Source organism: Pelobates fuscus, chromosome 6, assembly GCF_036172605.1.
Source record: "Pelobates fuscus isolate aPelFus1 chromosome 6, aPelFus1.pri, whole genome shotgun sequence".
NCBI classification, from domain to species: Eukaryota; Metazoa; Chordata; class Amphibia; order Anura; family Pelobatidae; genus Pelobates; species Pelobates fuscus.
Genome location: NC_086322.1, coordinates 125,458,107 through 125,482,787, shown reverse-complemented (window position 1 = coordinate 125,482,787; position 24,681 = coordinate 125,458,107). Strand labels below are relative to the sequence as shown.

At 41.7% G+C, this 24,681-nt stretch overlaps 1 protein-coding gene across 2 annotated transcripts in view; it reads right to left on the bottom strand.

Moving 5' to 3' along the window:
* SPMIP2 (sperm microtubule inner protein 2) overlaps positions 1-20,502 on the bottom strand; it is a 55,162-nt gene extending 34,660 nt beyond the window's left edge. For both annotated transcript variants that reach the window (XM_063460033.1, XM_063460034.1), the window contains exons 1-2: positions 20,322-20,502; positions 6,984-7,213 (exon numbers count right to left, since the gene is read on the bottom strand). In XM_063460033.1, coding sequence (XP_063316103.1) covers positions 6,984-7,213; positions 20,322-20,406 — 315 coding nt within the window. In that variant the 5' untranslated portion in view covers positions 20,407-20,502. The remainder of the gene's footprint in view (positions 1-6,983; positions 7,214-20,321) is intronic.
* Between the last annotated feature and the right edge of the window lie 4,179 nt (positions 20,503-24,681).

The following is a 24,681-nucleotide window of genomic DNA, read 5'->3' as shown; positions in this document are numbered from 1 at the left end:
GTGTCTATATATATGTATTAAGGCAGTTTGGCCTGTATTTGTGGGAGGGGCTTAAATTAATTCACTCCCCTATATAAGGGACACACCTTACCTGAGTCATATCGCTTGAGGTCAGCATCAGAATGATTTCCACTTCCGGGTCATCCAGACGCCATTTTACTTGATTACTCCAGGTTTTCTAAGCTGAGCTGTGTCAGGAATCCAGCCACAGGCTTTTCCGGCCTACCACCTTCTTTCTTCAATCCATTGCCATGGATGGTGTCCAAGTGACTCACAAACCGTAAGTCGACCTACCCGTTACGCCAGGCATCAGTCCCACGGCATCATGCACGGGTCAGGTCCTCACTTTACAGCTGCATTTTGTCTAAGTCTGTTCTAAAACCATTGCATGTTCATGCATATCATTCGTTTAAACCCCCTACTGGTCTTTGGGTGTACTACAGGCTTCTTAGACATTATCGCATTTCATGTACAAACCAACGAACCACTGCATTTGCACCTTCACACTGACCCCTACCGGTCATTCGGTGTACTACAGGCTTCTCAGACATTATTGCATTTCATGTACAAACCAACAAACCACTGCATTTTTCACCTACACACTGACCCCTATCAGTCATTCGGTGTACTACAGGCTTCTTAGACGTTTTTGCTTTTCATGTACAAAACAATAAACCACTGCATTTTCACCTACACACTTACCCCTACTGGTCATTCAGTGTACTACAGGCTTCTCAGACATTATTGCATTTCATGGACAAAACAACAAACCACTGCATTTGCGCCTACACACTGACCCCTACCGGTCATTCGGTGTACTACAGGCTTCTCAGACATTATTGCATTTCATGTACAAACCAACGAACCACGGCATTTTCGCCTACATGCTGACCCCTACCGGTCAATCGTTATACTACAGGCTTCTCAGACTTTATTTCACTTCATAAGCAAACAACCTAACTACAGCATTTTCGCTTTTATACCGGCTCCTATATGTCAAACGGTAGGATTAACCCCTTAAGGACACATGACATGTGTGACATGTCATGATTCCCTTTTATTCCAGAAGTTTAGTCCTTAACCCCTTAAGGACCTGACTTTTTTTGCGATGTTGTACATTTGCGACCAGGCATCTTTTTGACACTTTTGTGGTGTTTGTGTTTAGCTGTAATTTTCCGCTCTCTCATTTACTGTTCCCATACAAATTATATATTGTTTTTTTCAGGACAAAAGGGGCTTTCTTTACATACCATTATTTATATAATCTCATGTAATTTAATTTAAAAAAAAATGAAAAATTGAAAAAAATACACGTTTTTTTTTTAATTTTATGTGAAAAATCTTTTACTCATCTACAAAAGCGAATGAAAAAAACTGCTAAATAGATTCAAAATGTTGTCCTGAGTTCAAAAATACCCAGTGTTTACATGCTTTTTGCTATTTTTTTGCATGTTATAGGGCTATAAGTACAAGTAGGATATTGCGGTTTCAAAACATACATTTTTAAAATGTATCAATAGTGACATTGTAACACTATTATCTGTCATAAATCGCTGAATAACACCCCACATGTACATATTTTTTTAAAAGTAGACAACCCAGGGTATTCAATATGGGGTATGTCCAGACTTTTTTAGTAGCCACTTAGTCGCAACATCTGTGAGTTGAAGATGGCACATGGAAGAACATTAAATTGTCACATATAGGCTTCAATTTAATGTTTTTGATACGATTTTATAAATTATTTTATATTTTTGGATACATTATTTAATCATTTTAAAAAATATTTATGTTGAATTTTTTATAGGTATAAATTATATTGTTTAGTCTTTGAATGTTTTAAAAAATAATTATAAAACTTAATCCAATGATATTAATTCATTTGAAAATCTTATCCAAACATGAAATCCAGGCCAAAATTCATAATTCCCCATTGCCGCTGCATACAGGAAATTCACTATTAGTAAATACATAAATACATAGAATTCTCACCATCACATGCACATTACATACACACAGCTCACATTACTAAATATGCTGAATTATTAGAACCATGTACATTGTGCACACAGTGTATTCACATTTCTGTATGTTTCAATGTACCACTTATACATAAATTCACAATACCTCACATACACCCAATTGACGGTAACACACACACAGCATCTACACTCACTTGAAACCATTATGAAGGTGAACTGTAACAAGGAGAGCCAGCAAGCTTTGCTGTCCTTATTTACACACAACAATGCTAATCCGTGCAAGGTAAACAGCTACCTAACGTCCAGTTTAAGAATATCATAAACACAAATTAATTATTCTTACCTGAAAATTACACTGGTACCAAGTTATATCTGGATTTTGTTATCAAAGCAAGTCTCTGGGATAATTGTTTTTCAATTGCTTGTGATAAAATCGGCTCAGAATACCACAATATTATACACATTCAATTCATAGTACCAAACACACCTCGCATGCACACCGTGCAGAGTGTCATGACCCGGATCCTGCTTGCTGTGGTACATAACTAGATCACTGCTATGAACACTAAAGAGTTTATTTACTAACATGAGAATTCAAAGTGAATTTCTGAATTCCAAGGACATACTTGAATTTTTTTTATTTTTACATTCTTTATTTTTCCAGTGCAGAGAGTAATACACGGTTTAGTAATGACATCTAACATGAGATAAAATTACAGGAGTTATGCATGAATAATAGTAATAAGCTGCACATTTTTTTTTTGTAACAAGAGTAGTAATAGAAGAAACAAGCTAAACATACATGTCTAGTCCTAGCTGTTATTATAAGCTTGCAGTCTAATAGGATTGCCAGACATGGGGAGAACGAATAATGAAAAGTTGATCAATTATAGTATGCACGGGTGTGCTCACTGGCTCGGATGGGATGTAGTGTCATCTCAGCGAGCATATGGCGTGGGGCACAATATAGGCGATCAATGGTGTGCCAACAAGCTTTAGGGGAGAACCACTGCTAACAGGGATGATCAATTGCGTACTCTTGCGCTCCCTCTGTAGCAATACCTTTGGGACTCGTAGCGGTGAGTAGTTAAAATTGAGAAGAACTGAACTTCTGATATATATTTCCATTTAGAGGTAGATTGTCTGCCTTTGGGCATGTGACTTAGCCTACACCCTGTACTTGATGGATGCTCCCCCAGTAATCAAGATTCTAGTCCCACGGATCTGCACCCAGCCAGCCCCAAACTCCCAAACAACCCAGAGCACTGTGCTCGCAAGCCCCGGAGTCCAAGACCAGTACTTGATTTCGAGGCCCTCCGTAATGATGTTTCTGCTCAGGCTTGGCTATGGCCTTCTGAGGTAGTGAGCAATGCCTTGGGGACATTCCCAACATGGGCTGCAGCCTGGGAGGGTGGTGGCTTGTAGCAGGACCGAGTCTTCGGCGCCACTGTTAGGCGAACTAGGCATTCGCCTAAGGCGCCGGCCTGCTGGTAGCACACATCGGGATATTTCCTGGTGGGCTCCCTCTTTCTTGGGCCACAGCGCTGCGTGAGCGGCTCTTGAGCCGCCCTTCCTCAGTGTCAGGTCGCTCCTCCAGGCGCCTGAACGTGGGGGTGCCCAGAGGAGCCCTGTCCGTGGGGGTGCCCAGAGGTGCCCAGAGGTGCCCAGAGGAGCCCTGTTTAGGAGGTGGCCATCTGGCCACCTCAGGGCGCCCCCTTAGTTGTCCTTCAGTATGGCAGAGCAGGCACCTGCTTACCTTGATGACAGGTGCCTGGTCTGCCATCAAAGGCCGGTGACCAGGAGAATGCAGGCGGTGAGGGAGGCTTTTCTTGCAGCCTCTCACTCCTCCCTCATGCGCCCTCTGTGATGCCGGGAGCCGGAATATGATGTCATTCCGGCCCCAGCATACTAAACAGTGGGCAGGAGGAGTGAGGAGCTGCCCCAAACACTGGACCCCAGGGAGGGGACTGTTTGAGTGTTTGACTGTCAGTGAGTGAGTGTCTGTGAGCAGTGGTGTATCCTGGTTTTGTGCTGCCCTAGGCATGACAAAACTCAGGCGCCCCCCTGTGCGCCACCCCACCCTTATCCGCCTTCTAAATACACACACACACATTCACTGACAGACAGGCATACACTAGCTAACAGACCTACACACTCACTAACAGACACATACAGTCACTAGCAGACACACACATTGACTAACAGACACACATACACTCTCACTAACAGACACACACATAGTAACACACTCCCTAACAGACACACTCCCTGACACACACTCACAAACACTAACAGACACACACACACACACACACACTAACAGACAAACACACTCACTAACAGACACACACACTCACATTAACATACTCACTTTTTTTTTTATTCTCCCTTTCTCTGGGGTCCAGTGGCTTCTGGGCTGCTGATCGGGCGGCGCTGGCGAGGGAGCACTTTCCCCTGAGCTCTCTGCTCAGCTTCCTTGTGCGCCGCAGAGTGATGCCGGGAGCCGGAATATGACGTCATATTCCGACTCCCGGCATCACTCTGCGGTGCGCAAGGGAGCTGAGCAAAAAAGCTCAAGGGAAAGTGCTCCCTCGCCAGTGCTGCCTGCCCAGCAGCCCGCCTGGATTTTTAGTTAGCCGCAAGGCTAACAAGAAATTTGCCCTGGGCATTTGGGGCGTTTTTTTTTTGCCGCCCCCTGGAAAATGCTGCCCAGGGCAAATGCCTTGTTTGCGTCGCAGCTAATATGTCGCTGTCTGTGAGTGTGTGTGTCTGTCTGTGAGTGTCTGCCTCTGTGTCTGTCAGTGGGTGCATGTCTGTCAGTGGGTGCATGTCTGTCAGTGGGTGCATGTCTGTCAGTGAGTGTCTGTCAGTGAGTGAGTGTCTGTCAGTGAGTGAGTGTCTGTCAGTGAGTGTGTGTCTGTGTGTGTGTCTGTCAGTGAGTGTATGTATGTCAGTGATTGTCTGTCAGTGAGTGAGTGTATGTGTCAGCATGTGTGTCTGTCAGTGATTGTCTGTCAGTGAGTAAGTGACATGACTGGGCGGCAAAATGGATCTTTGCCTAGGGCGGCAGATATCCTTGCACCGGCCCTGTTCGGCGCGATGCCCTCCCCTGGGTGTCCTCTTCCGCCTTCTCACCCTGGGTGCAGTGTCTGGGCGTTGCCCAGGGGTGGTAGATTGCTGTGTATTTTGATGCAGCGAGAGCGCTGGCGGGGCTTCGGTCTGTGCATGTAGGCGCTGAGTAAGTGCTGACCAGAACTCTGCAAATAGATTATCCAGCTTCTCCATGAGAGTAGGATGTGTGTCTCGAGGTGTTGGCTTGCTCCTGGCATCTGCCATCTTGCCACTAGTAGGCTGGTTGTCACTGTAGATAAAGTTGCTGATGCTTCACCAGTGCAGCACAGGGAAGAGGAGTCGGGATATCCCCCACCGGCGGGGCGAGGGGGAGGGTGAAAGAAGGACCTTTGAAGGGGTGTGCAGCAAGGAACATAGGGATCGACCGCCTCCCTCGTGGTTGCTGTGAGTAGGCCTCAGGTAGGCCGCGGGTCCATCTCCTGCGGGAGCCTGTGGTCTTGGTGTGAGAGAGAACAGATTGAATTGCAGCGACTTCGTCCCGTCTCAGGGGTATGTCTGCTGGCTGATTTCTGCAGTGCAGTCGATATTTTTGGCTATATTAAAGCTTTTCTGTGCAGACTCAGAGCTTACAAGATGTGCGCCCGACCAGCGCGGCTGTCTTAAATTAATTAAGTTTTAAAAATCCAAATTGTACAAACTAATTCTTGCTTCCAGTTTAGCTAATATGAGAAAATGTATTCAGTTCTAGGTGGTCTGCTCGTGCAAGACCTCCTACCCTGAATAAAATCACCAGAAAGACACTCCAGTGGTGTCTAGGGTTTATCCCCAGTGTACAAATAAATAAAGAAAAAATAATAATATACACACGCAAAAAACAAAAATTGATCTTGAGTGTGGATATGCACTGGAAAATAGTAAACAATGTTAAAATAATCACTTAACCAAAGGTAGAGTTGCTGAGAAAGTCTATTAAATCTAAAGCTACTTAGCTTTTCTCTGACTAGGAAATCCTGACTCAATGGTGCCCCCTAAATAACAGGCTTTATTAATGATGGCCACAAGTTGGGGGGACCCTAAAAAGAGTATTTTGTTAGTGGATAGTCCAGAATTCTGTACTATTAGGAAAATCTTAGGGAGATTGGGTTTTCAGTATTTACTATTACAAATATTCACTCCAATATGTGGAGTCAGTAACACACCAATATATGGAGTCAGTAGAAAGTCACCTTAATGCCACTTAATTCAGATGTGAGCTCATAAGTGCATACCTTTCTTTATAAGGTATGATTGCTAGCATCAATGTGTGAATTCAGGCAAAACAAGGTTCAATTATAGTAGAAATCTCCTGTAGTACTGAATAATAAAGCATAGATAACAGAAAAGTCTCTCTCCCTGGTAAACTAACTAAATAGTCAGAGATTGGAAATAGAGTGTGAAAGAGAAAGTAATAACTTATTAATCCATTACATCATGCTTAATATGTGCCTGTAAAAGTGCCCTGTGAAAATCAAAAGTTGCCCGACGCGCATTTCGGTGCACAGCGTGTGCACCTTTGTCAGGGGTCAAGGCTAATATGGCCTTAAATTTGAAATTCATGTTGAATTCTCACTTTAGTAAATAAGTCTGTAAAACACAGTCTAGTTTGCTTGCTAGATAATAGAGCTCCGCACTTCTTGACGGGGTTATTCACTAAACTATGAACTGTGGAGAATAGAATCATGCGATTTAGGCCAACAGATCTGAAGTGGAAGAGTTCACCAACTCAAGTTTTTCATTTTCTAAATCTGTTATTTTGATTCAAATTTGGCAATTCTCTTCTCAATTCTCTGCAATGCTCAATATAGTATTGAGTATAGTATTTGTATTTCAGTAGTTGCTGATATGTGTTTTTGTTATAGTCTAGATATAAGTCAAACTTAAAACACTTACCTTGATCTGATTGTTGCTTAACAGCTGACTTCTATTAAGGTGACTGAATGCTGTGACTCCCCAACCAATGCCCCCTACATGCATGTCTTTGGGCCTAGGGTGGGGTGTGCCTGGGGCAGCACGACATAAATAATTCACTTCACTGGTGCCTTCTTCTGATGGCATAAATTCCCCAATGTAACGGGTGAAATCAGGGAATTTTGGTCTGTAATCGCCTATATTGTCTGGACCTGTAATATACAGAAGCAGTATATTTTACATGTATTAGCAGTAGTGGAAAACAAAGCAGATAAGCGCTGCCATGAATAAATACATGTTATAGCTCAAAGTTCTGCCATAAAATGCTAATTAATCATTTTACCCACATTAGAATGTATTGATAAGTCATAGATGTACACAAAGAGATGCAAAGCTGATGACGTTTTAAAAATGACAGGGAGTAAAGATAGATTGTTACCAATAATCATAGTAGCATTTTAACCAACCAACTCAGTGGCCATAGATAGAATACTTATACATGGGGGGTGGGGCCGGATCATGCTGACTAGTCACATGGAAGAACAGATCCCTCAATTCAGCAAACACAATACGTGTAATTAACAGATAATTATTAGTTTTAGTTAGAGATATCTCAGTTTTCATGAGTGTTACATTAACAGTTTATTATATAAATAATGACAGTGTATTATAAGTTTATATAATGAACTCTTCAAATAAACAAAAGAATGTGTAAATCTATATAACAATGTATTACTTCAATTATATCCCTCAAATAATCATTTATTAAAAATGCCATCATGGCTACCCTACTCTGTCGTTCTTTGGTGTTCTTTGCCTTCATGCTCCAAAAAAGTAATATAACCCTTCTTTAAAAGCTAAGGCGACATGCACTACAAGGTACTGGTTCTGGAGCTTGGCCCAAAACTCTGCATTTTGGCCCAAGCATGGCGGCTGAGGCCTACTCAGGCAGCGAGTGGGGTGGACGGCCACTGCCCTGCTATCCTGCCTGTTTGTAACTAGCCAGACCCTCTTGCCCTACGTGGCACCAGCCCTGCCCCCCCCTTTGGACCGGCAGGGGTTATCCCGGTCCACCCTGGGGCCCTACCACCAGCTACTATCAGCTGAGTCAGAGGCCATACAGAAGCCTGGCAGCGGAGCCTGTCACGCAATCCATGGAGAAGGTGGTCTCCCTTGGGGCTCTTGATGCCTTATGCGGGCAACGCATACTGAGCTGCACTCATTTCTAGGGGCCCGATACGGGGGTGCTATCAATCGACACGAGTCCAATGCCCAGTCCGGAGAGCACATGGGACCTCTAATGCTGCACTGCAACTCTATTGGTGGCAGACCAACCTAAATATCAACCAACTCCTCTCTACTTACCACACCTGGCTAGCATGTGCTGCGGTCGGGACCTGTGTTGAGTGAGCTGTTTGTATCCAAGTAGGGTACGTGGAGCGGGTCAGTGGGGACTGGGATAACCCCCGCCAGTCCATGGGTGGGGGGATAGCATTAGGTGGGGACCACCCGAGCGTCCTTTGAACCGAGAGAGCATCCGTCTCCCCACGGCTCCAAAACGAGTAGGCTGCAAGCCTTAGGTCAGGCAAATCAGCTGAGGAGGTGCACTTGACGGGCACCCCCGAATGCAGCATCGACCAGCAATCAAGAAGGTTGCTGGCAGCGGGTAATGTGAGTAGGAGTCCCGTGTTTAGTCCCCCCAATTTGAGGCCAGATGTGGGAGCTCTTGCTGAACACGTCTGATCCGCGTGGTAGTCAAGCTCCGCCCCAACATATGCTATTTGATTAATACTGTCAACCATACTCTTGCAATTCTGTCTCAACTATCCTGTGTACTTAATGCACATCAAAAATAAAGAATTTTATATATATATATATACAAGTCTGAGCTTTCACAAGTTCATCATTGGTTACAGATGTACCAATGGCAGTAGAGGGTTATATGCAATGGTTTTGTAAGGTGGCTGGCATAACAGGGAGGCCCACTTGGAGTACTGTAATGCTGTGAGGTCCAGTTGAAGCCTTTGTAATAACAGCCCTAAATGGGCCATACTGAACTGCTGAGCAGACCCCCTAACCTGACCACAATAACAACTGCTGTTGCACTTGTGAGCAAAAACACTGGAAGGATGTGATGTCATTTCATTTCCTTCTGGAGCTATAGGGGTGCTTCACATGAGAGGAAATGGAGCTGTCAAAGTGTTAAAGTCTGCTAATGTAGACACCTGAAAATCCTCCCTTGCATCTGAAAGTTCCTGGAAGTGTATGTTTGGGAGTGTGTATTTGTCAAGAAAGTGTATGTGTTTGTGCAGTATCTTTGTATGCACGTGAGTCTTTTATGTGTATTTCTGTGTATGAGTGTGTCTGGCAGTCTATATACATGCAACAGTGTGTTTATGTGAGAATGTGTCTTCGTGCATGTCTGAAAATGCATACCCCCTAACTTTGGCATCTCATTAATTGGTGGGGGAGGGGCGGTTGGATGGAGTGGACCTGTATCGATCCATCACAAAGAACTGGCATGTCTGCCAGGCTGCCTGCCAATCACACAGCCCACCCCAATGAGCATAGACTTTACATGGACAACTGTTTCATTACCTCTGCAAGGTCCTAGTGCTCTTTGTTTAGCGTGAGCAAGTTTAATGATGCATTCAAACTATGCTTCTTTGGGTTAGCTTTCTAGAAACAACCCCAGAAGGAAAGGGCCTTGAAATTTAGGATCTCTCCTGCCGAAAACATGATGATTGGTATGCCTGAGAATGTGTATCGGTATATGTCTGGGAGTGTATATCCTGTGTGCGTCTGCAAATGTATCTGTGTGCAAGTGTCTATCAGTGTCTGTTTGCCTGTCTATCAATTTACTCTCATATGTTTAGCATTATTACCATGCCAGGACTGTCACAACAACAACTACATGTTATTTAATAAGTAAGAATTTGTCAACTGTAGGGTAATAGCTTCTTGATCCATGGATAAATCTGACTGCCATTCTGAAGTCAAAAAGGATTTTTTTCCTAGTTTGTTGCAAAATTGGAAGTGCTTTAAACTGTTTTTTTTTTTTTTCTTTCTTTTCGATCGACCGCAAAAAAACAGGAAGGCTGAACTTGATGGATACATGTCTCTTTTCAGCCTATGTAACTATGTAACTATGAGACTATTGTCAATAATTCAAAGTAAATTTTAAGGACAAAGTACTCAAACTAGAAGATTTCTGCAAGACAACAATGCATTTAATTAATCTATTTTGGCGCTACATTTTAAATTCACTTTGAATTTCTGACAATTCACACGTTACTAAAAAAAAAGCCTGTGTATTACAGAACCCTGGCCCTCAATGGGTTAAGTATTTTTAACCTTGGCTCTTTTTTTCATGTAATGTGCAGGAGTCAGATTTAGCAAGACATTTCTTGGAAAGATTATCAGTACACACGCTAGTCTTAAACCACACACAGCCAGGTAACACTGCAATTTCCCAAGGACGCACAAACACCAAAGAACGACAGAGTAGGGTAGCCATGATTGCATTTTTAATAAATGATTATTTGAGGGATATAATTGAAGTAACACATTGTTATGTAGATTTACACATTCTTTCGTTTGTTTGAAGAGTTTGTTATATAAACTTATAATACACTGTCATTATTTATATAATAAACTGTTAATGTAACACTCATGAAACCTGAGGTATCTCTAACTAAAACTAATAATTATCTGTTAATTACACGTATTGTGTTTGCTGAATTTCCAGCCATTCACATTGCAGCTTTTAAACACTGTACTTATATTATTTGCCTTTTGCCAAACATGCTATCTCTATTCTTTATTTTCATTTTAGCTTTATTTATTTTTGTGCTTTTATAAAAGACATTTGATACACAATGCTGTTGCTTGGAGATGTATATTTCAAAGATTTGTTGCAAATGAGATAACTTTGTATACTATTGATGTGTCAATAATTACATTGCCCAGCTACTAGTTTATACACCATAGCCTCTGTTGTATCCATGACAGTGAAAGGCCATTTATAGTTTAATTTAAATGGACAAACAATCCTGCTTGCTCAGTACTTAATGGGATACATTTAATTGTTGGCATACTTTTAGCTATCAGACATGTATTTTCTATTTTTCCGGGGTATTTAACTCTGCTACAGCCAGAAACATGGCAAAGTGACAGGTTTATGAATGCCCAGTAAAACCTCATGGTAATCAGCTTTTTTGCCATAAAGGTTTCCATTACATACTAAATAACATGTCACCAATGAAATGAGAATTACAAAGAATTAACAAATCTAATTGTACGTCAGCAACCTCAGCTATTAGTGTCCAAACACCTCCATGCACAACAAGACAAACTAGAATTAACTTAACCCTTTCAGTGCTGCAGCCAAGAGCAGCAGGGCAAAGTTCAGGTGCCGTCATAGACATAGAGTGGCATTAGGGGCTAAAGCCCCAGATATGGGGTTCTTCAGCTCCAGATTTCTAAGTAGAAGGATACTATTAATTTTGTCATTTTAGCACACACAAGAGCAGGGACCTGTGTTGAGCGAGCTGTTTGTATCCAAGTAGGGTACGTGGAGCGGGTCAGTGGGGACCGGAATAACCCCTGCCAGTCCATGGGTGGGGGGCGAGCATTAGGTGGGGACCACCTGAGCGTCCTTTGAACCGAGAGAGCGTCCGTCTCCCCACGGCTCCAAAACGAGTAGGCTGCAAGCCTTAGGTCAGGCAAATCAGCTGAGGAGGTGCACTTGATGGGCACCCCCGGATGCAGTGTCGACCAGCAATCAAGAGGGTTGCTGGCAGCGGGTAATGTGAGTAGGAGTCCCGTGTTTAGTCCCCCCAATTTGAGGCCAGATGTGGGAGTTCTTGCTGAACACGTCTGATCCGCATGGTAGTCAAGCTCCGCCCCAACATATGCTATTTGATTAATCCTGTCAACCATACTCTTGCAATTCTGTCTCAACTATCCTGTGTACTTAATGCACATCAAAAATAAAGAATTTAAAATATATATATATATATATATACAAGTCTGAGCTTTCACAAGTTCAATTCTCATTGGTTAAAGATGTACCAATGGCAGTAGAGGGTTATATGCAATGGTTTTGTAAGGTGGCTGGCATAACAGGGAGGCCCACTTGGAGTACTGTAATGCTGTGAGGTCCATTTGAAGCCTTTGTAATAACAGCCCTAAATGGGCCATACTGAACTGCTGAGCAGACCCCCCTAACCTGACCACAATAACTTGTGAGCAAAAACACTGGAAGGATGTGATGTCATATAATTTCCTTCTGGAGCTATAGGGGTGCTTCACATGAGAGGAAATGGAGCTGTCAAAGTGTTAAAGTCTACTAATGTAGACACCTGAAAATCCTCCCTTGCATCTGAAAGTTCACACATTTTTGTGTCTGGAAGTGTATGTTTGGGAGTGTGTATTTGTCAAGAAAGTGTATGTGTTTGTGCAGTATCTTTGTATGCACGTGAGTCTTTTATGTGTATTTCTGTGTATGAGTGTGTCTGGCAGTCTATATACATGCAAAAGTGTGTGTATGTGAGAATGTGTCTTCGTGCATGTCTGAAAATGCATACCCCCTAACTTTTTTTTTTTTGAATTTTTTATTTTTGCAGTGCATATTATGGACACAAACTGTCTTGAGGTACCCCAAAGGCAATCCTCTAGCTGCTTAGCATAAGTAACAAGTAGGGTAATCGCTAGACAATGCACAATTTTATATTATATAGTAGCAGTAACGTTGGTGAAACATAAGAGTATTAAAAGTAATTAACAAGCATGGCATGACATATCCCCTTACTGATAAGAGATAGGTACTATGTGTAGATAGTCATGGTAAGGTAAGGGATACAGTAGAGTTTACCACCCCAGATAGCCCCAGCCCCCCAGCAGAATAGATTATAGGAATAGCAGCAGAATAGATTGCATTACCCTCTGGACCTGGCAAAGTAAAAGAAGTGTGAGGTGCAGCACTAGTAAGTTACACGTGTATGGCAATTAAGAAGTCCAGTACGGCCCAGGTACCCCATACTGGGTAGGCGCTGGGATCAGAGGCCCATCTTGGTGGTCAGCCTATCCCCCTTATAGGGAATTTAGTGTCCCAGGGTGCTTGGCTTCTCAGGCTGTCAGCCAGGGGAGACTCCTGCATTTTTTTGTGCTGCACTTGCATTCTACTCCTCTCCCTGACCCTGTGCGTTTCCTTCTGCATGTTGCTGGGGTTAAGAAGCTTTGCGGTTTGCCAGCCGGCTAATTTTACCGCCTTATGCCGCTTAGGCCGTCGTCGCTGTCTCCGGTATGTCGGGCTCGTGGTGTGTGCAGTAGGTTGCTTCGGTGAGTAGCGGGATGGTTGTGGAGGTGCCTCGGTGGTCTCAGTGGGTGTCAGCCTGCTTTCCAGCTTTCTCCAAAAGGCGTCGAAGATTGCCTCTAGGCGCCGGTGTGTATCAGGAATCTCCCCTCCAGGAGTATAGGGACGCGTGTCGTCCGCCATCTTAGCTGATGCTCCACCTTGCTCGCGGGTGTTTGCGGCTCTGCTGCGGCTCTCCGGTAGGGTTTGGGAGCCATCAGGGTAGGGGCATTAGGGGCTAAAGCCCCAGATATGGGATTCTTCAGCTCCAGATTTCTAAGTAGAAGGATACTATTAATTTTGTCATTTTAGCACACACAAGAGCAGGGGTAGGCAGCCGTTTAGCAGCACTGTGCCAAAATAAGATTGTGATGTCCCGTAGCGTGCCGGTCCTATTTTTTAAAATTGAGATGTGTATGTTTCCGTATTCTGCTTGTGTTATTTATACTGCAGTTGCTTTGTATCATTGTATTTGTGCGTATATGAGCTGTTATATTGTATGGAGGCTGCTTGTGGAATTGTGTGTGTGTGTATGAAAATGTCACATTGTGTGTTTGGTGGTGTGTGTATGTGTGAGGTTGTTTGGGGTAATGTATGTGAGAGCCTGCATGTGGCGTTGTGTGCATGTATGTGGATTGTTAGTGGTGTTGCATTTGTGCGGATTGTGTGTATGTTTGTGTGTGGGCTGTTTGTATTATTTGTATGAGGGGAGGGTTATTCTGCGTTTCTGTGTATATCTAGTAGTATGGGTGGCTTCCCCGGGGTCCAGCGTGCACCATGCTGGCCAGGTACAGGTCAAGGACAGGAGCTGCAACAGCAGCTGCGGGCTGCTCTACTCCAGTGTGGATTCCCTTTCACAAGTGCTGTGAGGAAGTGATCTGAGATCATAAATTGCATGAATTGAGGATTATCCTTCACCACCTTTTCTTAGCAGATTTCTGAAGTTTCACTGGGACTCCTGATAAGCCAGAGCCTGCTTGGCTCTAGCAGCCTTGAGTGCTGTGCAAAGACACCTCGAGTGCCATGCATGGCACAAGTGCCATAGGTTGCCTACCCCTGCACTAGAGTAATAACTAGCAGAACTTGGAGGATAGAGGGAGAGATACAGAGAGGTGTTTTTTTTGCTGATTGGAAGACAGGCACAAACAGTTTATAGGAGGTGGGCAGAGAGAGAGGCAAAGGGGCTTTTAGGGAGACGGAGAGAGGCAGGGGAATAAAATGACAGGCTAAGGAGTGAGGGATATACAAATTCAAAGGGATTATAGCATTTTGGTATGGGCTAAAGGCTACAGATTTATTATATTATCTGTTTATTATATTATTTACTTTATCATAATAATAGTATTATCATACATAATTTAGAAGCATTAAATAGCAGTAATATACTAGATCCACCATGTTTTCAGTGACATGTATCACATACACATGTTGATGAGCAGCACATGAAAACAGCTGCCCTGCAGTATGTAGAATTCAGAAGTAGGTGTATAAGGTTATGTCACTGCCATCTGTATAATGTATGCCCCAATAAAATTTTAATTGACAAAAAAAAATGTTGGTCTTGGAGAGAGAATTTCCTAGTGACCACAAATCACGCAGACTTGATCTAATCCAATTAGCATTTTATCATTACTACATCGGTTTATGAGATATTATTTGGCAGCAGAAAGATTTGTTTTAATTCTGGATAGTTCTTACTCAGGTTTCATGTTACTACTCAATGTCAAGGTCTCCTCCCTAAATAATGACCTTGTCCACTTTCTAATGTAACCCAGGCATGAAATAAGAGTAGCTTTGTATGCAGAGTTATCGTTTTTAATTCATCATCTGTGCTATCTGTTATCAATTAATTTAATTCTGCCACAGCTATTAAAAAAAAAAAAAAAAAAAAAAAGATTAATATGTGTGTGCAATTCTGGGGCCATTAAATATGACATCATACTTTTAGTCTTTCAGAGTCAATTAACCTCAGATCTGATGCAAAGGGTGACGGCTCCCAGGCTAGCAGTCACAGATGTTTGGAGGGATCCAGAAGCACAGACCTATGCACTGTGAGTGAATAAAATTAGTCTAGAAATTCTTGGACAAGAATTCCTTTCAACTGGAATAATTCCAGGATCTTAACTTTAATAGGAGACAGGGAAAACCTCACATTACAGGGCAATAAAAAAACATATCAAATTAAAATTATGGCTGCTGGTTCCTTCTAATTGGGGCTTATTTGGCCACTGTGAGTTTCTATGTCCTGTTAATTACACATATTTATATGGCATGGGCAAGACTTAACAACAATAATTTAAGATATTACTTGTGTATTTACCCAACTCCATACTCACTAAATAGTTTTATAGACAACCATCCCTCAGCATGCCCATGGATTTATGCTATTTTGCTTTAAAATATGAACATTACAAAAAAAATGAGTGTGTGAATATAGTTATCTAATTACATGGCAGAGATACTTGAATATCGACAATTTGGTTTGGAGCCTAATGCGAAAACAGAATCCCTAATTTTAAAAAATGAATCCATTCTATATTATATGACTGGTTGGGCATTGTCTACTGACTATAAAATATACAGCAAACTATGTATTTCCCAAATTTCTCACACTATTCATGTCCTCCCCATAGCACTCCTCTACGTTCCCCAGGATTTAAACTCCACCAATAGCATTCACACATTGCTCACACATTTACATCCATCCACACTATAGACATAGTACACTACACACACAGAAATACATGTAATATCATGTAAGGGTTTTTTTCTTTCTTAAACAAGCAATGCCCTCCCCTTCCCTGCCAGTTCCTACATTGGCTTACCAAAAGATATAGGGCTTAATTTAAAACTTTGGTACTTGACTACAAATCTCTCCATACTCCTGCTGCTACCTGTCCTCACTGATACACAAGAATGTCCCGTCGAGGCCCCTACGCTCTGCCAAAGACCTACGTCTATCCTCTGTCCGTACTCCCACCTCTGATGCTTGCCTCCAAGATTTCTCCAGGGCTGCACCTCTTCGGTTTAACGCCCTTCCCTTCTCCGTAAGACTTTCACCCAGTCTCCACTCATTAAAAAAATCATTGAAAACTCACTTCTTCAAGAAAGCATATCAGTTAAACTGTAAGCAGGTTTTTTTCCCCACCCTCCATGACTCCTCTCCTGCAACTGTCAAAAATTACCTACTAAGCCCTCAGTGAATACTTTTACAACAACCTACTTCGTACCCCTACTTTTACCCTTTGTGTCACTATACCCCACTCCCTCTAGAATGTAAGCTGATTGAGCAGGGCCCTCCACCTCTCTGTTTATGTACGTCCAATTGTCTGGTTAAAATCACATGTCTGTTAGTCCACCCAATGTACAGCGCTACGGAATGTGATGGCGCTATATAAATAATAAAATAATAATAATAATATTGTATTTTAAAAATCAGTTAAACTTATGAAATTATTAGATGGTACACATTAAATGGCATTCCTTCCATTTCCATATTTATTTCTGGAAATTCTGTGTCTAAAAGACAAACACAGTACTTCTACATCATGAAATCCTCATGTGTGCTGTGTGATGTTTGCTGATATTGCAAATTCAATATAGATATTTTGCATATAGAAGACAAACAAAAACGCACATCTGATACAATGCTGCATGATTAAAAAGACATGACCACAATTTCAGAAACAAGTATACAAGATGCGATGGAGAGATAAGAAATCTAAACACACTTATAACATTAAAGCAATCTCTAGATCAGGCATAGGCAACCTTCAGCACTCAAGATGTTTTGGACTACACCTCCTATGATGCTTTGCCAGCATTACAGGTGTAAGAGCATTATGGGGGATGTAGTCCACAACATCTGGAGTGCCGAAGGTTGCCTATCCCTGATCTAGATTATCACACACCCTACATTATGAAAAAAGGCTGCCTGTATGATGGAAAGTAATACCATTGAGGGATTTTGGTATTATCATAATAAGTGCAAGGGCTAGGGATAGAGTTAGGGTTCAAACACTAGTGATACCTTGTCCCTAATACCATCAATTTCAAACTTGGCATCATCACATGCAGCATGCTGATGAGGCTTAAAGCAGCTAATGTTCTCATAGAGAGTGCCATGCTTTTTTATAAGAAGCATCAGACTAGCAGAGCATGAGCTGTTGGTCCACAATGCTTCTTTAACACGGTTATTCACTAAGGAGAGAATTGTTGAAAATTCAAAGTGAATTTCAAATTTCAAAGGCCAATGTAGTCAAACTCCTATGAATGCTGATTTGGAGATTTTTTCCAGTTCAGCCATTTTGGTCTTGAATATGAAATTCACTTTAAGCTCGCTTGTAATTCTTGACAATTCTCACTTCAGTGAATAAACCTGTATGAGAAACGTTGGATTTATCAATCCTCCTGATTTCTTTGTGTACTGCAACAGGACAGATATAATTCTAAAGGTTGTTTTTTTTGTGTCTAACAATAGTTAAGGGGGTCCTGAATCTAAAGGAAAAATAAATAAATATACATATATATATTTTTTTAACATTAGAGTGTTCTTTAAACTTAGGACAGTACCATGGTATAGATGTACTGATGTGCCAGTGACTGTTGCATTTCCAGGACATGTGCCTTGTATCACCATTTAATATCTCAAAGCCTTCTCTCATCATATTATTAGAAGGATTTAATAAAATAATGGTGAAAGCTTAAAAAAGGCATTACCATAACCCAAGCCTACCCTTAGCCCTTGAGGCTGGGAGCTGAAGGATGACGTCATATTCCGGCTCCCAGCCTCACTCTGCGGCGCGTGAGGGAGCTGAGCAGACAGCTCAGAGGAAGTGCTCCCTCGCCAGCCGCCCACCCGCCAGCGCACAGCAGCCTGCACGCCCGGCTGGCATGACGGTTAGCCGCCAGGCTAATAAGGTATTTGCCCTGGGCATTTGAGGGGCGGTGTTTTTTGCCGCCCCCTGGAAAATGCCGCCCAAGGCAAATGCCTTGTTTGCCTCGCGGCTAAAACGTCCCTGTATATATGGACTACATTTTTTTTCCACAGAGAGCAGGATTTTTGGCAAATTTTGGCAATGGGTGCACTTTAAGCAAAGTTCAATTGCAGATGTTAAGCTGATTTACCCAGAATCCATTCTTCAAAAGAATCCCACAGAAGGCAAACTCCAGACTTCATGGAGAGAGAAGAACAAAATGGCTGCACACAGGTATTGCGATCAGGAAGAAAAGATAAATATGAATATAGGTGGGAGATAATCAGTAAGATACAAAGGGCATAGTGAAAGGAAAACTGAAAGAAAGAAAAAAATACCAAAGCCGCTTTAACCTAAATACCTAAATGATTTCCTGTTCTCCCACATTCAATCTGTCAAGTATGTGCAACATTTTTTTTTTTTTTTAGAGTAACACTTCTAGTGGCAGTCACTGAGACAGACACTAGAGGTGCTTTCTTGGCCAGTGTGACGTTCAGCGTCTCCATGCTCTGTATGAATGTTCCTCATAGAGATACATTGATTCAATTAAAGGGAAACTCCAGGAAAACGATCAGTTTTCCTGGCACTGGAGGGTCCCTCTCCCTCCCACCCACTAATCCCAGTTACTGAAGGGGTGAAAACCCCTTCAGTCACTTACCTGAGGCAGCGGCGATGTCCCTCGCCACTGTCTCCTCCTCCGCAACGCTCCTCCTCTGTATTGCGTCGACCGGTGGGCGAGACTGATCCCGCCCACCGGCCGAGGAGACCTAATGCGCGGCAATGCCGCGCATGCGCATTACGTCTCCCCATAGGAAAGCATTGAAAACGAATTTTAATGCTTTCCTATGGGGATTTGAGCGACGCTGGAGGTCCTCACACAGCGTGAGGACATCCAGCGACGCTCTAGCACAGGTTTCCTGTGCTAGGAACCAGGAAGTGCCCTCTAGTGGCTGTCTAATAGACAGCCACTAGAGGTGGAGTTAACCCTGCAATGTAATTATTGCAGTTTATAAAAAAACTGCAATAATTATACTTGCAGGGTTAGGAGTAGTGGGAGTTGGCACCCAGACCACTCCAATGAGCAGAAGTGGTCTGGGTGCATGGAGTGTCCCTTTAATCTCTAAAAGGAGATGCTTATTGGTGCAGTGCTGTGTTTTGCCATTCATACCCAATAGCCTCTCAAAGACTGATGATCTTAGAGCCAGCCATGAGGATACCCGTGCGGCACGGGAAACTACCTTTCTCATGGGGGTGCTCATGGTTTCCCACCTATAGTGTAAGGAATACATATTTGTATTCTGGACACTATAGTGTTCCTTTAAAAAAAAAAGATCAACTCTTCATTTAACAAAAAGTTATAGTGCCTATAATGTTCCTGTAAATGAATAAAAATAATTCCAAATACCACAGCTTATACGCAGTCTCCTAAACCTAAGCTTGCCACAAGCTTTGCTATTGTGTATTGTGCTTAAAATGCCCCTTTAACATAAAATGAACTTGGAAAACATTGACAATGAAACTAATTCACATATTTAGCATATCATGCTATTTAATGAAAGATAATATAAAGAACACATTTGGGGTAAAGGTTTTGATTTGAAGAAATCAGCAGGAACATTCCATTTGTTTCCAGGTTGAATGCTACAATTTTAGAATTTTGCTCTCCATATACAACTTCTAATGCTTGTTGCAATATAGTAGCTCGTTAAATGCCAGAAGGGTTATCGACTGCTGTTTACTGTTAAAGTAAGCATGTCATTATGTGGAATTGATCTGCCTATCCCAGGGATAGGCAACCTTCGGCTCTCCAGATGTTTTGGACTACACCTCCCATGATGCTTTGCCAGCATTATGTGTGTAAGAGCATTATGGGGGATGTAGTCCACAACATCTGGAGAGCCGAAGGTTGCCTATCCCTGGCCTATCCCATGTAAGTGTCAGAGGTATTTAAATAGAAACTAGATGTATTTCCTACATTTAGTAGATTACCTGTGTATAGTATCCTCTGGCCTGTCCCAGCTGGTTTAGAGGACGCCAAGGATGTAGAGGGCCTGCCATGCTGCTTCTGAATCATTCTTTTCCCCTGGGCATCCAAATGGCATGAGATAGCTTTGTATGAATGAGCTAATATGCAGCCTGATCACTTTGTAGTCACTGTGCAGTGTAATGGCAATCTGACCTGACTGTCTTTTGGCCAAACAATATCTCCTCAGCAACAGTGTAGCCGGGCCAACTAGCAGATCACATTGCTTAAAGGACTGAATTGAAAATGGTCCTTTTGAAAAAAAATAGCCCAAGGCACTTTAGTGCTACAATGGGGAGCATGATGTAAGGGAACACAAATGAGGTAGATTTATACTTCTAATTTTTGATACATTTTCCGTGCAATTTATTAAATCTGAAGGCTTTTCTTTTCATCTTTTTCATCCTAACAGTCATTTTTTAATATATCCAATTTTTGGCAATACAACAAATGTATTAATATTAATTGGACTTTTTCAGACAGAAAAGTATTCTGTTTCACTACTGTGTTCTGCCACTCTATGTTTGGTGATCTTCTGAACTAGAAAATTCTTCAAAAACTGACCAAATATACCATGGGGAAAAAACATCACTTATTTGTTTACTTTTAAAACAATTTAATAAATATGATTAAAACAATGATAGAATTTAGCAGTCACTTCAGAACACTTTAATAAATTTCCTCCATTGTGTACATTACGTATCGGACAATGTGGCATAATGTGAAATACAGTCATGTTGATCTCAGAGTTATTGATTGACATGAGAATTATAATACATATCACAAAAACATTATGAATATACATTATTATTATTACTGTTACCATTTATATAGGCCTGTGAGATAACTCAGTGGGCTAATGCATCATCAGTAGAATCTGTTCAACCCTTGGGTCACAGGCTCAAATCTCGGCAGGGTTGACTCAGTCCTTCATTCTTCCGAGGTAGATAAAATGAGTACCATTAAATTGGGTAATAGTAACAACCCCTGGATGTTGGGCTAAGGTATCATCCTCAGAACGTACTTAAAAACCAGAGTAATCTGAATGTACCTTTCCTGGTTAAATACTTTGTTGTTATTATTATTATGTAGCGCCAACAGATTCTGTAGCGCTTTATAAGGGGGTGGGGGGGGGGGGGGTTAACTATAAATAGGACAATTACAAGAAAACTTACAGAAACAATAGGTTGAAGAGGACCCTGCTCAAAACGAGGTGGGGTGTAAAACACAAAAGGACATCAATCAATAAATATTTTTTATTGCCATTACTACCTAACAACCCATTGCATTAAATGTTCCTTTTGTAACTAGAATAAATAGATGATAACAGGTCAAAACTATTTAGCTTTTTATTACCCATTGGAGATACGCCTTTAAGTGCATCTCCTCACTTTCCCTTGTAGTGTGGGGGCATCCATCTTTAAGCTTTGGTCGGAAGGAAGCACCCCCTATCCATTAATATCACGCAAAATCTGAATGTGTGAAACCACCCACACCACTAGCTCTTATGTTTTATTTGAAATTATTATTAAAATAATAAAATAATAAAATACACTTTAAAGTTGTTGTTTAGAAAAGCCAGGAGGTCAATGAATTTTGAGGTTTTTTTTATTTTGCATAACTGCGACACTGCAGACTTTTACATATTTCAATTTTTATTTTCAAATATTTTATGAATTGTTAGTACTGTTGCATCACATGACAAACGAGGTACTAGATATTTTGTATAATGACAAGCTTATGTAACAGAGAAATGATAAGGAAATACAGATTATTTAATTGTGTTATGAAATATAAAAACCAAACCACGGATAAACAATTTTAGGTCCACCCAGGATGAGTCCTATCATGACATTGTTGCATCGAATAGCACAAGTATGAATAAATATAAGAAAATATTGGCTAAAATTATTCAAATATGCAAACATCTCCATGGAAGCCATATAGTGTGCAATGGTAAGCATACAATAAGGAGCAGCTGGTCAATACCAATAGTTTACCCTCATTCTCAGAGTGACCCCCTGCATCCACTCATCTTCCATAAGTTTTCACACTTTGGTGGGCTGGTTAATTTATGGTGGGATGGGCCAAGGGACATAGGGACTCTTATAAAGCAGTCTGCCAAGGTAATGTACGAAGAGGTGCCCCAGATAGCACATTCTCAATGTACAGTCATCAGATCTGGTCCAAAGGTAAATTCTATTGAACATGTTTTTAAGATGGTATTGGGAAACATTTGGGAGACTTAATCCACACCCCACTCCTCGGCTTCATGAGGATTGAATAACTCAGTTTAGGCTTATTATTGGCCCACACAAATCTCATGGTGGCAGCAAGCACAGAGCCAAAGAACTAGAACAGAATTTACCCATGGATGTGGAAGCACATTCATTTTGTTAATACGAGCTCTAATAATAAATTAAAATGAGGCAGATTCCATTTGGACAAATAAGAAACTATTTTATTTTGTAGAAAGCATCTACATACACTAAAGGGACACTCCAGGCACCCAGACCACTTCTGCCCATTGGAGTGGTCTGGCTGCCAACTCCCATCACCCTTAACCCTGCAAGTGTAATTATTGCAGTTTTTATGAACTGCAATAATTACCTTGCAGGGTTAAGTCTTCCTCTAGTGGCTGTCTATCAGACAGCCACTAGAGGGACTTCCGGCTTCTTAAAACACAAAAAGTGTTTTGAAACGATGATGGGCGTCCTCAGGCTATGCACAAGGACCTCCAGAATCGCCGGAATCCCCATAGGAAAGCATTGAATAAGGAGCATTGGTGGAGCCTGACTCGGCGCTGGATTCAGGTAAGTCACTGAAGAGGTTTTAACCATTTTAGCAACATGGGATGGGGGGTGGGACGTATTTGTTTTCCTGGCACTGGAGAGTCCCTTTAAGTGACTTTGATGAAAAGAAAAAACAAAATAAAAAATACCTACAAAACTAGTAAACATGTTGAAATAACTAAGCAACTGTCCTTCATCGTAGCCACCGAATAGAAATCTGACAAAGGTCTAGTGCACACACTAGTAAGAAGTTACCCAAATTAACATGCCACCTACTTCCACTTATATGTGTGAGGCCTGCAATTCACAAAAGCTGTTGATAGTTGGCAAATTCTTCTTATTCTCCATTGTTGAAACAGGCTAAATTACAAAAACCAACAAACCATATAATAAACCCAAACCAATAAGCAATAATTTAATTTACAGAAAAAAAGAAAAAAAAAGAACTAATTCACCGACATCCGTGCCCAAACGGGTATAGTGCCAGGAAAAAGCAGTACAACCCTTTGAAGGTTTGCTAAGTAGTTAAAAATCAATACGTTATTAGTTCCAATGGCTAAAAAGTACTTAAACTCCAGCTCAGTTAATACTAAAGTAAGTGAGGTATGACTGCCAGGGTAGAGCTGCAGGTAACTTCACAAGTAACCCAAACGGAGAACTAAAGAGTGGGCGTGTTTCTCCTTCTAAACTTTCAATAGGCGAGTACGCTACATGGAAATCAGCTGTTCGGTATGTCTAATTACATACCGGCTATTTAAGAAGTGGGAGTTGCGATAGTGTTTTGTATTTGCCCCTGATGACGGCGTCTAGATACGCTGAAACGTGCGTCGGGCTGTTTTCTTCATTTTATTTTGATTTCTTTCACTATGCACTGGGGTTATGGGTGGTAGGACTTGGACTTCGACATTTTACTTAATCTAGTAGGTTTGGTAAGCATTAGCATGAGGCTATTGCTGAGGTAACAGGAGTTAGTCTGGGCAGCATTTAGTTGTCAGCATGGAGCCTTAACCCCTTAAGGACACATGACATGTCTGACACGTCATTATTCCATTTTATTCCAGAAGTTTGGTCCTTAAGGGGTTAAAGTGATAACCAGGTCTTTTGAGACTGTTCTATGTATATAGAAGGAGTTTTACTATTTACCTAAGTATATACATTAGATTAATATTTACCTTTTTGGTTCCTATTTCGGGCTATATGTTAAGAACCTGCAGACAACAGGGTTCTCGGTTGGGCAACATTTGGGTGTCAGCGCTGAGCTTTAACCCCTTAAGGACACATGACATGTGTGGCATGTCATGATTCCCTTTTATTCCAGAAGTTTGGTCCTTAAGGGGTTAAACTGAGTAAATTAACCAGATCTGTTTAAGCTGTGTAGGGTATATAGATGGAGTTTACTGCTCGCTAAATACATGCACCAGGTCTATATTTACTCTTTAGTTCTCCGTTTGGGTTACTTGTGAAGTTACCTGCAGCTCTACCCTGGCAGTCATACCTCACTTACTTTAGTATTAACTGAGTTGGAGTTTAAGTA